This window comes from Tetrao urogallus, assembly GCF_951394365.1.
Source record: "Tetrao urogallus genome assembly, chromosome: 1".
NCBI classification, from domain to species: Eukaryota; Metazoa; Chordata; class Aves; order Galliformes; family Phasianidae; genus Tetrao; species Tetrao urogallus.
In genome coordinates, this window is record NC_136813.1 from 102,618,055 (window position 1) to 102,631,456 (window position 13,402).

The window sequence follows — 13,402 nt, forward strand, 5'->3', positions numbered from 1 at the left end:
CAAGGTAGTGTTTGCTATGCTCAGCTGGGAGATACATGTCCATTTTTGGCAGTGGTCAGTGTTTTCTCATCTGTGTGATAGCACTTGGGATATTAGGTATTCACTGACAGGAGCAGGTACTGGGATTTGAGGTAACCTTTTTAGATAGCTTAGAGTTAAAGTTGTGATGTTTAGGTCAAGTTTTTAAGGTGGATGGCAGACTTTGATGGGCCATTAAAAGGACAAATTATCCTTGCACAGGTAAATTACCTACCTCACAAGGGAATGGCTGGTGATGATAGCACTGCCATAATGCTTGGCCTGAGTAGCGGACAGTCAAGCAGCTGAGATAAAGACTGCCTCCACGGTGGGGCAATGAGCTGGATCCATGCGCAGCCACGCAAAACTGGGGCTGTGTTATCAAGGTCTCAGCAGTCTGCTGGTCAGACATCCTGGGACCCTTAAGAACTTGGAGAAAATATACACAGAGGTAGATCGAGCTGTTCTTTTATTTTTTTCCTACATATTCAGAGATTCTCTGCTCTGATCCTCTTCTGTAATCTTTCATTTTAAGGCTGGTGACACCTGTGCTCAGTTCAGCATTCCCTTTTCTTACACCCAGCTGTTAGGCTCCCTTTCTCTCAGTCTGATTGAGGGAATGCCTTCAAGTCACACAGAGGCAGCTACTCCTTACATTGTTCATCTTAAGTTCAGTCATAGGTTGCTTGTGCTAAGCGTTTTTATGCCAACTGCAGGCTGCTCAGCTCATAAGGAATACAATTCCCAAAACGCTCTATCTTTTCTGAGCTGAGAGAGACCTGGGAGGAAGCAGTGTGTTCTCTGGCATCCAGACTGGCTTCGTTTCTCCTACTTACTGTAATGTCAAAGCCTTGCATTAAAACAAGTTTTTGAGTAGCACAGAGCTACGCTGTACTTCCTAACCTGTCTGGTCCCCTGCAGCTGTGAGTCACTTGCTTTGGGATCACTGCTCCTTCTGTGCTGCAGAACGTCTGCCTGAGCAGGGCCAGAGCAGCCGCTGTCCCAGACGTGTCCTTTGGGTGTCAGGGGCTGTCTGTCAGCAGAACACAGGTCTTGGCCTTCCTGGCATCTGGGTGCCTAAGCCTGTTGGAGTGCAGAGAAGCAGACTGCTCCCTCTGGCTGAAACAGCAGGGGTGGCAGCAGCATGGGATTCAGGGGTTGCCTCTGCATCTCTGCTGAGCTCCCTCGCTTACAAAGTGGCCTCAGTCATGTCTTAGGAAGCAGCACCTTAATGGAAGGGAACAGTAACAGCAGCTTGTAGTTTTCTCTGTAGTCATTTTGGATCAGAGAAGAAAACACAGTCAAGAAGCTCCAAGTACACTCGCAACACATACGCACTCAGAGACCTCAGCAGCACTGCCCTTTCCAGGAGCAGGGATGTAACTATCAGTGGTACCAGTGAAGCTGCTAGAGCCATATGCGGCTCTGTGCCACTGTGGGCACAGAAAACAAATTAGGGTGTTAAAATAGCTTGGTTTCAGAGGAAAAGGGTTGAGTACAAGTGGAAAGGGTTTTCTGGTTTTGTATTTTTAGCCAATGAAGCTCAGCAACCTGAGAAATGGAAACCACTCTGTATAGTATTTTTAAACCATTTTTAGTAATGTGCTTTTGGATTAAAACAAACAAAAAATGAACTGTTGCTGGGTGCATTATTTCTCAGAATTGCAAGAAAAGATCTGGATAGTCCCCAGCTGTCTCAATGAGAAGGGGAAGTTTTGTCTTTTTGTGTTGTTTTTTTTTTCCTCTTTGACAGTATCTTTAGGGCGTCTCAGTGGAATCTGAGGAATATGCCCATCCACATTGCCAAGTCATGTGTGACGGTGACTGAAAACTCTTTCTGAGTGATTGCTTGTGTTAACTGGTGACTCCTCTGCTTCCTTTGCCACTTTCCTAGAACAGCCATGAGTAACTGCCCCCACTCCTCCCCAACAGGATGGAGCCTGAATGGCAGGGAGGTCGCTCCTAAAGGTCCTAAAGGACCACCCTCAGGACTGCGGTTTAGATAAAGGTTGGGATGTGAAGGATGTTCTGCACAGTGCTTGTAAGCACACGTAAGATGCACTGCCACAGCGCCGGAGACCCACACAAGAACAGGAATCTGTAACCTTCCGACTGGTTACAACCATAAGAAACAAAAGGGTAAAACCAAAAGCTGGCAGAGGTCTCAGTGGGCTGTGATAGTGGCACTGCTGCTGCTGGGCCACATCTGCTACCGGAAAGCACAAGTGAAGGCCCGGGTGGTGGGTCGTGTTCACTGCACCACAGGATGGTTTGGGTCGGAAGGGACTTCGCAGCCCACCCAGCCCCGACCCCCTGCCACGGGCAGGGCTGCCCCCCAACTCGGGACTCCCAGGGCCAATCCAACCCCGAGCGCCTCCAGCGATGGGGGCGGCCACCAGGCACTGCTCCGTGTGATAGGAAATCGGAAGCCAACAAGAGACCAAAGGCCGAGGGGCGCTTCCCCTTCCTTCCACACGCGGGGAAGCTCGGTCACCGGGCTAGGAGCTCCCGAGCCCTCGCACTGCCGGCCCGCCCCGCCGTGGAGCTGGGGGCGCTGCGGTGCTCGCTCGGCGCCGCCGCCGGGAGGGCCATGGCGGAGGGGCTGGGAGCAGGGCGGACCTTCAGCCGCCCCACGCCGCCGCCGCAGACGGGCTGGGAGCGGCTCAGCGAGCTGTGGCGGCGAGAGTGAGGGCCGGGCCGGGGCGGCGGGGCCGGGGCGGCGGGCTGAGGGGGTGCGGGCGTGCGTTCCGGGTGCGGAGCCCGGCGCTGCCGCCCCGCGGAGCCGGGAGCCGAGGCCTGTCCGGGCCGCGCGGCTCCGCGCTGAGCCACGGCGTTTCCTTGCAGCGAGCAGCAACGGTATCCGGAGGAGACGGTGAACATCATCAAGTCGGCGTTCACCGGGGGCCTGGTCGGCTGGCTGTACGGCGGCCTGCCCGCCTTCCGCCAGGCGCGGAGGGCCTTCATCGAGGGCAGCCAGGGAGAGGTGTTCCAGAACCGCGCCGATGCGGTGGTACGGGGCCGGGGGGCGAACCGCGGGCAGAGCTGCCTTCAGAACCTCGGTGCTGAGCGGGGGTGGTGAAGGGGACGGTTTCACACAGAGGATGGTGACACACTGGAACAGGTTGCCCAAGGAGGTTGTGGATGCCCCATCCCTGGAGGCATTCATGGCCAGGCTGGATGTGGCTCTGGGCAGCCTGGTCTGCTGGTTGGTGACCCTGCACATAGCAGGGGGGTTGAAACTAGATGGTCATTGTGGTCCCTTTCAACCCAGGCCATTCTATGATTCTGTGTGCGAGCAGAAGTCCAAATCAGGTGGCATGGTCCCAGTTGCTTTGCCTCTGCAAAACAGCGCTACAAATGGCAGTTAATTCTTGGGGTGCCTGTTCTGCTGTATACATCAGCTCTCATTCCTCAGGAAGGGATCGGCTTTACCCTTGGGGGTGCCGTTCCCAGCACCTCGAGTGGGGTTGGTGCCACTCGGCAGCACCCCGCAGCACAGTGGTATGGTGCTGAAGGGAGCGGCTGCACGGTCTCTAACCCTTCTCCTCCTCCCCCAGCAATCTGCACACCGTGCTGGACTCAGGAGCTTCATCCGCTACGGCTGGCGCTGGAGCTGGAGGGTGGCCACCTTCGTGACCATATTCAAGTAAGTGTGCTCTTTGTGGTAGCAGTGGGAGAACAGAGAGTCGTGCTTGGACCCAGGCAGTCTGACCAATGAAGTGGAAACATGAAGAGGATGTCACCTTCTTAAATTAGCCCAGCGCTAAATCTTCTCCTGAGCCAACGCAAAAATGAAAACCGGAAAAGCTCCACTCACAACAGCTGGTCCATTCTGTTTTGGGCCTAAATTGTGTTCTTCCCACCACTTAACAGCTTATTTCTGTTTTTTCTTATTTTGATGCATTGTGCATTTTTCTCTGAGATGGCATTACAATGCACTGGCTGTTCTGGAACAGCTTTCTGTCCCATACTGATTTTTCTCCTTTTTGTTACGTCTTATCACCCCCACTTTGTGTACAGTGGCATTACTCACAATTCTCTGTCCTTGTCTTCAAGTTCTTGGAGGTGACTCCTTTGCGTGTCCCTGCACAAGCAGTGCACACACAGCGTTCCACTTCTTCAGTTTTCTCCCCCAGAAGTGCCCGTGTGTTTCTCACAGTACAGTGTCAGACTAGGCACGCTATTCCAAATAACGCCCTTTACAACTAGAAACATCACCATGCCTGACGAGAAGAGTGGTACGTAGTTCTATACCTGCACTGACTACACCTGTGGGTGCATTGTGTTCCCCTTCTGCTTTTTAGATAGCAGCACTATTGACTAGCACTAACTCCCAGACAGCTGCTTTTATATTTCGGCCTTTCTTCCTGATGTTTTTGTTCCTTTCTCTATTTCATCCATGTTTTCTGTCATGTTTTGGCTCCTTTTGCCACAGTATCTTTTCTCGAGTTTAATTAGCGTGCTGTTTGCTTTCTCTTTCGGAACTTTCAATGCATTAGATTTTTTCAGGACTAGTCGTGCAATGTCGTTGCCATCCACCAGATGTCTCCCACGCAAGCAAATGCATCATCCTTTTTCACCGCTCCTTTGTGAAAGGCTTTGAAGGGAGATGCTGCTCAGTGTTACTTGTTTCTGTGTGGAATCATACAATGTTTCATGCTGAAATGTCTCCACAAGAATAATTGAGTCCAGCTCCTGGCTCCACACGTGACCATCCCAAATCCAATCCCTGTGTCTGAGAGCAGTGTCCAAACACTCCCTGAACTCCAGCACTTGGGGCTGTGCCCACTGCCATGGGCAGCCTTTGCTATGCTCACTGCCCTAAATTCTAAGTTGAAGGTTCTGTCCTGCAGTTGCATACATGTAAAGTCTTGTGGTTTAAAAACAGGTTGTTAGTTCCACGTTTTGGAAAGGTTGACATTACATTGGTAATTAGTAATTGGAAAGAGAGATGGAGGAGGTGGTGCTCCTAATCCAGCAGGGGACCTTCTGCTTCATGGATGCATCATGGTCCTGATGACACCTTGAGTATGATTCAGCTGTAGTGGTAGCTGTACGACTGACAGGACTACTGCATTGCTCGATCCCTTTTATTCTTGAATGTAGGATGGTTAAAAAAAAAAAAAAATGAAGTCTTTGATTTACAAAAAGGAAAAAAAGGCTATCCAAAAGCAGTCCTCCCTGACCTCTGGCTGTCCAGCTGCATGAGGTAAAGTTGCAGAAATAAAGCACTTTTGGTTGGCATGTGTGTGCTCCGGCCAGGCTGGTAGCAGGATACAGTGGCACCCTGCGGGTGGGCTTAATGAAATCCTGCTTCTTTTCAAGCAGTGTCTTTTTCGTGTGTAACTGCTGTCTTTATGCCTCACCCTTGCAGCATGGTGAGCACCGGTCTGTCCGTGTACCGCGATAAAACCACCATCAGTAATTTTGCTTCAGCAGGAGGTAAGACTGGGTAATTTTTATCTGTGTACTTTTTAACTTTTTCAGTGTCAGTAAGCAGAGGACATAAATAGAAAATCATAAGCAAAAATCCATATCTCTTGAATATGAGCAGACCCGTAGCATCGTTGCACCCGGGTTTTGCAGCCTGTTACGCTGGCTGCCTTTGGAACTTTGCCCCATGGTATAGTTGTCTGCCTTTATTTGTAACACATAATCAATGCATTATCTGAAACCAATGGGGAATTTTGTGGTTATTAGTCCGTTCTCAAAATACTTGTTGGAGTTTTTGTGTGAAAATTGCTTGTGTGGCATAAATGCAACATTTAGTGCATGACCAGCCCTCATAACCACCTCCTCGGCAGAGGATCATCTCTTATTTCTGCTCATCACAACAGTTCAATGTTTATAAATGTTTATAAAGTACTGTTTTTGTGGCAAGTTTTGCACATCCACTTTTGGCAATAGAGCTCCTGGTAAATATGGTCATTGGGTTTTAGAGGATTTGTTGCCCATACAGCTGTGTATGTGCTTTACTGTTCTTTTCTGCCTTACATGGCAGCAGCTATAATTAGCTGCAGTTGAATAGAAGGGAAAAAAAAGAGGGGGGGCAGGGGAGGAGAAAGGGTGATGGAGCCCTGGAGTGTGCTGCCCAGAGACACTGTGGAGTGTCCTTCTCTGGAGATATTCAGGACTGTCTGGATACTTTCCTGTGTGACCTGTTGTAGGGAACTGCTGTAGCAGGAGGTTGGACTGGATGATCTCCAGAGGTCCCTTCCAACCCCTATGGTTCTGTGATTCTGTGATCGTGCTCCAGTCTGGAGAGAACTGAGTTCCACTTTCATAGTTACTTTTGCATTTTAGCATTTCTTAGGGAGTTGTTCTCAAGAAGAATGAGCTTTGTGCTATGTCTTAGTGCAGAGGGCGTGTGGACGAAAGCAGGGGAAAGCATTGTCACAATAAGTCAGGCTGCTGCGACTGCATGGTGGGAGCTGCTGGCCACAGTGTTTGGTTTCTGCTCTGTTAAAAACAAAAGTCAGCTAACAGAGAGGAGAAACTGAGCAGAGCAGCTCCCTTGGCAGGCCTGCAATGGCTGGTGAGGGGCTGATCGTGGTTTCAACCAGTTTGTGTTTATCAGCCTTCACAGGAGCTCTCTTCAGAATGCACTTGGGCCTGTCTGGGCTGGCAGGCGGCTTCCTGTTCGGAACAGCCTTTGGGTAAGTTGTGACTGGTGGCAACCAGAGACTGAGTCACAGTTACTTTTTGATGGTCTGTGTTAGGTGGTGGCCCCCCACACCAAGCCCGGAGTCACAGGTGGGACTGCAGATGTTTTCCTTTCTCTCTTGCCCTGAGGGATTTTCTTTATTTTTTCCTGGGACCTTGTGATGATAATTTTTCTTGCAGCCCTTTAACTGTTTTTTCTTTTCTTGATCTATATTTTGCTCTTTCCTCTGTGATAAGAGCTCAGTGCTCTCAACAGAGCGTCTTACCGCTGTTTGCATAGCAGAGGAGGCACTAACTGCTATTAAATAGGAAACCATGAGGGAGGGTCACAGACATGTCTTGTTGGTACGGCCATTAATAAGCCCATTGGTTGTGCATGGAACAGTTTAAGGTCTCTTCAAGTAATTGTGGTGTTTGGGATTAAATACAGGAGTGTAGGAGATAAGGGCTCCTCCTCCAGCAGCTCAGAACCCAGAGCTGAACGCACAAGGGCTGTTGGATGGGTCAAAATGAGACATTTGCAAAACAGGTTCCATCAAAGCCAAGATGTGGAGTGGCAGCTGTTAAGAAATGCTGAAGAAGAGGCTGTGTGGTAGGGCTGTGCAATCCAAAGCTGTAAGATGTCACATCACTGTGGATACCTTGCATCTCCCTGAGTGGTGGGAGGGGACCCAAGCTCCCTGAGGGTGGAAGGGACCCATAGTTCTCTGGGATTCTGGCCGTTTAGGCAGCGACCTCTTAACTCGGGCAGAAGTTAAGAGAAGGCAGGTTCTTCAGGCTGAGCTGGTACATTAAGGGTTGTTGGTGCACATTAAGGCCTGTCACCCCCTTGATTTGTGTGTTCCTGCTCATGAATAACTTCAAAATACATTTTCAAGGGGCTACAGTGAGTCACAGCTGATGACTGACATTAGCACGAGAGCACCTTAGTCTGTGGTGTCATTTCAGTACTGGGCAATGTTGTGCTTCAGTGATCTGGTGGCTGGCCCCCGCACGCTTCTTTCACTCTTGCCAGTAAGTTATTACTACTGAATGTCCTCTGGGTAACTTGTGACTTCTCTTCTACTTTTTCTAGGATCCCTGCAGGGGGCCTCCTAATGATTGCACAGAAACTTGCTGGTGAGACTTTGCAGGAGAAGCGAAATCGTGAGCGCAGGGAGCAGTATGAACAGAAATTAGCAGAGTGGTAAGAGACAGAGCTGCCTATGCAAGTCTTTGACTAGAAGTATGTCCAGGTCTCTGTGGCTGAAACGTTTAGAGAAGCCATGCCATACCATGTTTTTGGTGTGTTCCACATATCTACCTACAAACTGCTGATAAAATCTTCTGGGGATAGAGGGCTGTGAGGCTGGCTGCATAACTTACTGAAACTCAAAAGGAGTGCCTGTTCTAGGAGAAACTTTTTAACAGTTGAAATTCTTGCAGTGATGTCTTTGTAAGAAATACACTGACATAAAGTTTCTTTGCACTCTCGTTTCCCTCTTTAGGCAATCCAGGCTTAGTGTGACTGAAGACTTGGGCAAAATGGACAGCGATGCCCAGGAGCAATCACAGACAGAAAATAGCAGGAGAATCTAGGAGCTGCTGAGTCGCCCTCAGATCTTTGTTGTAAGCAGCTACAAAGTACTTTGATTCTATTCTAAGTCTTTGTCCAAAGACATAATGGAAGTCTTCTGTGAATGCAGTTGTATCCTTCATACTTCTGAAAAACCAGTTTGCTGGAAATGTTTTTTTGTGGATGCGTATCGCTTCTCAAGGGCTTGGAAGGGCCAAGCTTGTTCCACTTCACAAGGTGGATGGGTAGGCTCTACAGACTAGCAAGTGTCAGCTAGGTTTGGCTGAGGATGAAGGCAGCCACAGAGCCTCTGCTAGAACCCATTTGCTGCTGGAAATGTCCAAGCTGTTGGTGATGTAGAATAGCAGGAGGAGCCTGCTATTGCTGAAGGGAGCCTGATTCTGAAAGCTAATTTTATTTTGGTGAAAGCTGCTCTTCAGACAGTGCCTGAAGCCCCTGCTGTTGAAGCACAATATAGGTTGCACCAGTGAGAGTGTTCCTCCTCTTGCCACCCCTCTCCCACACCTTGACTTTGCCTGCCTGGGACCGGTTTGGTTTTGCTGATGGTGGTTTATTCATGTTTTTTGCAGAAAAACACATTTGTTTCTTGCAGTGATTAGGGTATTTCACAATCAGTTTTGAGGAAGGGTGGAGGAGATTGGAGTGGCATGGAAATACCCTGTAGAAGACATGTTTTGGGTTCTTCAGTAGAAGTGTGGCTGAGGGGGTCAACGGAAAGGATGACCTTTTCTGATGGTAATGGTGGAAGCATTGGCTCAGTGGACAGATTTAACAGCAATAAAAAATGCTCAAATTTCACATGAAGGTTGAAAATTAGAGGATTACCTCAGGGGGGGAAATGCAGTTCATGACATTCAATAAAGCCATCTGGCAGTGGTGATTGTGTCCATAATCTCTTTATGCTTAACTAGTACGGTGCTTGCATTAGGGATACGTACTTGAGCAGTGTCCCATGAGAAGAGTTCTATCCAAGATCCCCCCCAGGAAGCATGAAGTCTGGTGGCAGTGTCAGACTTCTTCCCAGGCAGTAACAGGAACCTCTGATTACTATTTTCTAGCAGACGTCAACCGTTAAGTTGTAGCTGCTACCTATGGGTAGGGCTGAGGATAATTTAATAATGGCCTGTACCTGAGGGCAGATGGTGGCCTGTTGCCATTTTCCCTCAGAGCAGAAGGTCAGACTAATGGCCCCTTTTCTTTGCTGGGGTTTTTGTCTTATTAAAAAGAATTGTATCCAGGCAGGGGGTTAAGGTCCCATAGGAAAAAGAGTAGGCAGTCTATTCTGTGCGAGCGCTTTCCTCTGCTATGGCTAATTAGTGTTGAATGAAATATGAGCAGCTCATTGCACAGAGAATATTCCACCCACCCAAAGCAATTTTTTTGGCACAGCTTGCTTCCAAGAAGGTGTTGTGTTTTATAACTTCTGAAACGAACGTTTTATTTTTCAAACACCTCAGTGTAATTCATCTGTCCATGGAAGGAATGCCTGTATTTCAGGGTTTTCATCACTCAGCTTTGATTTCCCCCTATGTGAAGTGAAGAACTATGGATAGGTCACTCTCCCTTCCAGTATACATTGGTGGCACTGGTGTGATTAACCTCTGCCCCCTGAGAAGACAGAAGGCCTTTCCACATCACATTTTTGCCACTACAGTTATACAGGAATGTTTCATATTTTTGTGTGTGTGCTTATGTGCACGACACTTAGCTGTGTCATTGCTCAGCTCTTCTCTCTGCCTCTTTCAGGGGGTATTTGATGTGGTGTCAGAAGAACACCAGTTTTCTTGTGTCTTTGACCACTGATGCAGCAGACCTGTATTCTTTTTCTTCTCCATGTAAGGAAGGAAGGAGCCCTTGATGCCCTTATGTAGCACCTTAGCAAGGGGAAACACAAGCTTCCATCTACATTCAACTCAGGATTAGCAGCCATTTTTCACTCTGTTTCTTGCTGAAGTTAGTTCCTCATTCCCATACTTCCCAGTACATACAAGACATCTTTTATTTCTGAGGAAACTAAACGGATTGTACAATATAACTTTTAATACAATTAAAGGAGAAACCCCAGCACATGTTATATACAAAATACCTGCGATAAACAGCAGCTCACCTGGTAGAAAGACCCAGATATTAAGCTGAAAAGGTCTCATGGAAACCATTTGTGTGCAATTCAACGAATACAGCATAAAGCAATTGAAAACATGATTCATAATATAAGTGCTTAAGAAAGAAAATAAACCAAGCAGCCTGCCTGTTGAGTATAAGAGCAAACTGATGCTAGGCATATTTGTCAGTGGAGGTTTTGGTTTCCTTTCTAAGGAGTTACTTAAAGTGTTGTGGGAGTCTGGCGTGACACAGAAAGGTTTGGCACCGTGCAAAAGACAAACCCTTCTGAAGAGTGCTGTGCAATCAGTCATCAGTTGGGAACAGAAGTAGAGCATGGGGAAGCCTCTGAATTCAGGTGCAGCTGCCAGAGCTACAGTGTGGTTGGCAAAGTGAAAACATAGGAAATGATTCCAGTGAAAAAGAGTGTGTTCAGCCTGCAAGAAGCTGCTTGTTCTAGAATAAGCACATGCAGACTGAAGGAAAAGGTAACATGAATGCTATGAGACTGCATATCACTGGCAGCCCTTCCTGTGACAAGGTCAGGTTGCCTTTTAGTAGTACTGCTTCCTATGCCACCTCTGTCCCACTTGCAACCAGAATGAACATGTGCAGATAACTTTGGCTCCTTGTCACCCACTGAGGGGTTGGTGGCAAGTTTTGTCTCCTTTTCTCTGTTTTTGACCCCTCAGTAGGAATGTTCTGAAGTTCCCATTTCGTCTCATAAAAAGGGATAGTGGTAAAAATGCTGATGGGGCAGCAGGTTTCAGCAGAAGTAGAAAGGGAGCAGTGTCTTATTTTTCACTAGTGACTTGCTCTAATCCCTTAGACTCTCATTGCTCAATGCTCTGTAAACTGCTTTTAGCGCTTCTGTTCCCTCCAGCATTTTTTCTTCCAATACATACCTGCTAGAAAACATTTCTGTGTTGTATCCTAGCAAGATAAACAGCTCAAGCAACAAAATACCCCACAAAGATGGTGGTGTGATACTTTCAGACTTTGGCCTACCCTGCTAACTATGTACTGCATGAAGCAATAAGGTAACGGGTACAGCTTGCAGTAGGACAGAACTAAAAGGAAAAACTGAACAAGGCCTCTATATTCAAGGCAGGATTAAGTTGGTATGCATAGCTGCTTAGGAAACTTGGTGGTGCTTGGGATTTTTTTCCACTCTTTTCCCCTCAAAACGAGAAACCGCATTTTCCTACACAGTAGGCAAGAATATCACCTAAGTTAGATGAGTCCTATCCAGTGCTAGCATCCTGGCTGAGAAGAGAGAATGCTGACAGAAAGCAGCAGCATTCAAAGCAAAATAAATCCCTGTGTCACCTTGAGAGACTCTCCCCAAAAATGGAGAACCTGCACTAACAAGTATTCCTAGGCAAACGTACAAACAAAAACAGATTTAGGAAGCAAGGCCATGACTTAAATTTCATTACTGTTGGTACACGTAAGTTAACCGCTTGTTAACTTACAGAATTTAAATGGGGCTTTATGACAAGTGCGAGTAGGAAAGAAACGCATGTAAAGCTTGAGTTTGTGTGTGCACATGCATGCATACATACCCACGTGTTCACAAGCACCACCACAATTAGCAGAGCGGTCTGTGTGAGGTATGCCCCGTGTCTGAGCGGTGCAATGGAGGAGCTAGGTTGGCAAGGCCATCCTTTCAAGAGAGAAAATGTTATGAGAACTTCTGCCACTGCTGTACATAAGCAGTATTTGCTGTTGGGTACGCTGTCAGTATGTGTCGTTCCCTACAAAGTCTCAGTGAAAACAAGCAGGAGGTGTGTATTATTCCCACTTCGAGGCACTTTTTCCTGAAGAGTGTGCATTGCTGCCTCTTTAGGGGAGAAGAGATATCACATCACCTATCTAACCATCAAGCCAAACTTGGCCAACACTGAACAGCACTGGCAGATACCGGTATGAGGCTGAATGCAAAAGTAGTTTTGGCTGCTTTGAGTTGCACCATGGAGGCATGGCCTTCACGAATGTTGGGGTCTGGGGGCAGTTGTGCGTTGCTAGAGGGGTGGGTGGACGTGGGCTACCTGCCAGGTCTCTGCAGGGCCCCCGATTCCTGTAGAGGCAGCATCAGAGTATCCCGAGCACTCGAGCTGGCATGCTGGAGGAGCACAACGTTGAAGGTGTTCTTCTGACCTGCTGTAGGAACATGGAGGGTCCTCCCAGTTGGAATTCCAGCGAACCCTTTGTAACAAGACCACCTCGTAGCTTCTGTGGCATAGGCGGGTATTTGTATTCATTCACACAAGATTATGTTGTCAGTCTTCTTGAGAAGATCTTTCTACTGCTCTCATCCCCTTTCAGAGAGCCTAAGGGTCAACGCCAATAAGCATTGCTGTAGAGAACAGTGGGGACTGCAGTGCAGGATACACAGAATAGGAAACCTGAGGGAGACAGAAAAAGAGACTACTGATTTTTTTTTTTCCCCTTCTTAATTCTAAATCTAAGTCAGAATGTGGCAGATCCGAGAGAAACACGGATCACCTGTTATAGTCCACAAGAGGGCTCCTATTATGGTAAAAATGGCTGTGCAGAGGCAGTTCAAGGCATGCACTGCAGTGAGCCACTGGCTCAGCGCTTGCTTAGTGTGAAAACCTTTGAACCATACAGAGGTGCCATCCTCCTGTGAAGAGAGGATGACTAATGAATGCACTGCCTTATTTAAGCAGCAATAGGACATGGCTCAGTGCATCATAAAGTTACAAGATCACAGACCGCCACTAAGCAAGCAGCACATTGTCCTAATGTACAGCTTCCAGTCCTATGCACAGACAGCAGCTGTTCCAGGCACTGCAGTTTGGAAATAACAGCTGCTTACAAAAAAAAAAAAAAAAAAAAAGCCTGGAAAACTTTAATTAAAAAAGAGGAATGTGGTAGAATGGATTTATCCAGTAGGTGAACTCCCACCAGTGAACAGTACTCACAAAAGCCCCCAGAATTCATGCTAACCAAGGTTTTAGTATCTGTTCCAGATAGGGCCTTCCCCAGAGGAAAATATGAGTGGGTGGTCAAGTTTGGAAA

General features: G+C 47.7%; 1 protein-coding gene across 1 annotated transcript; it reads left to right on the forward strand.

Annotated features, from left to right (window-relative positions):
• Positions 1–2,608: 2,608 nt before the first annotated feature.
• TIMMDC1 (translocase of inner mitochondrial membrane domain containing 1) lies at positions 2,609–8,259 on the forward strand (the record flags this gene model as incomplete). Its single annotated transcript, XM_079537450.1, has 7 exons — positions 2,609–2,703; positions 2,863–3,028; positions 3,576–3,664; positions 5,393–5,460; positions 6,596–6,674; positions 7,757–7,867; positions 8,169–8,259. The coding sequence occupies 7 exons, from the start codon at positions 2,609–2,611 to the stop codon at positions 8,257–8,259; spliced, it is 699 nt and encodes a 232-aa protein (XP_079393576.1).
• Between the last annotated feature and the right edge of the window lie 5,143 nt (positions 8,260–13,402).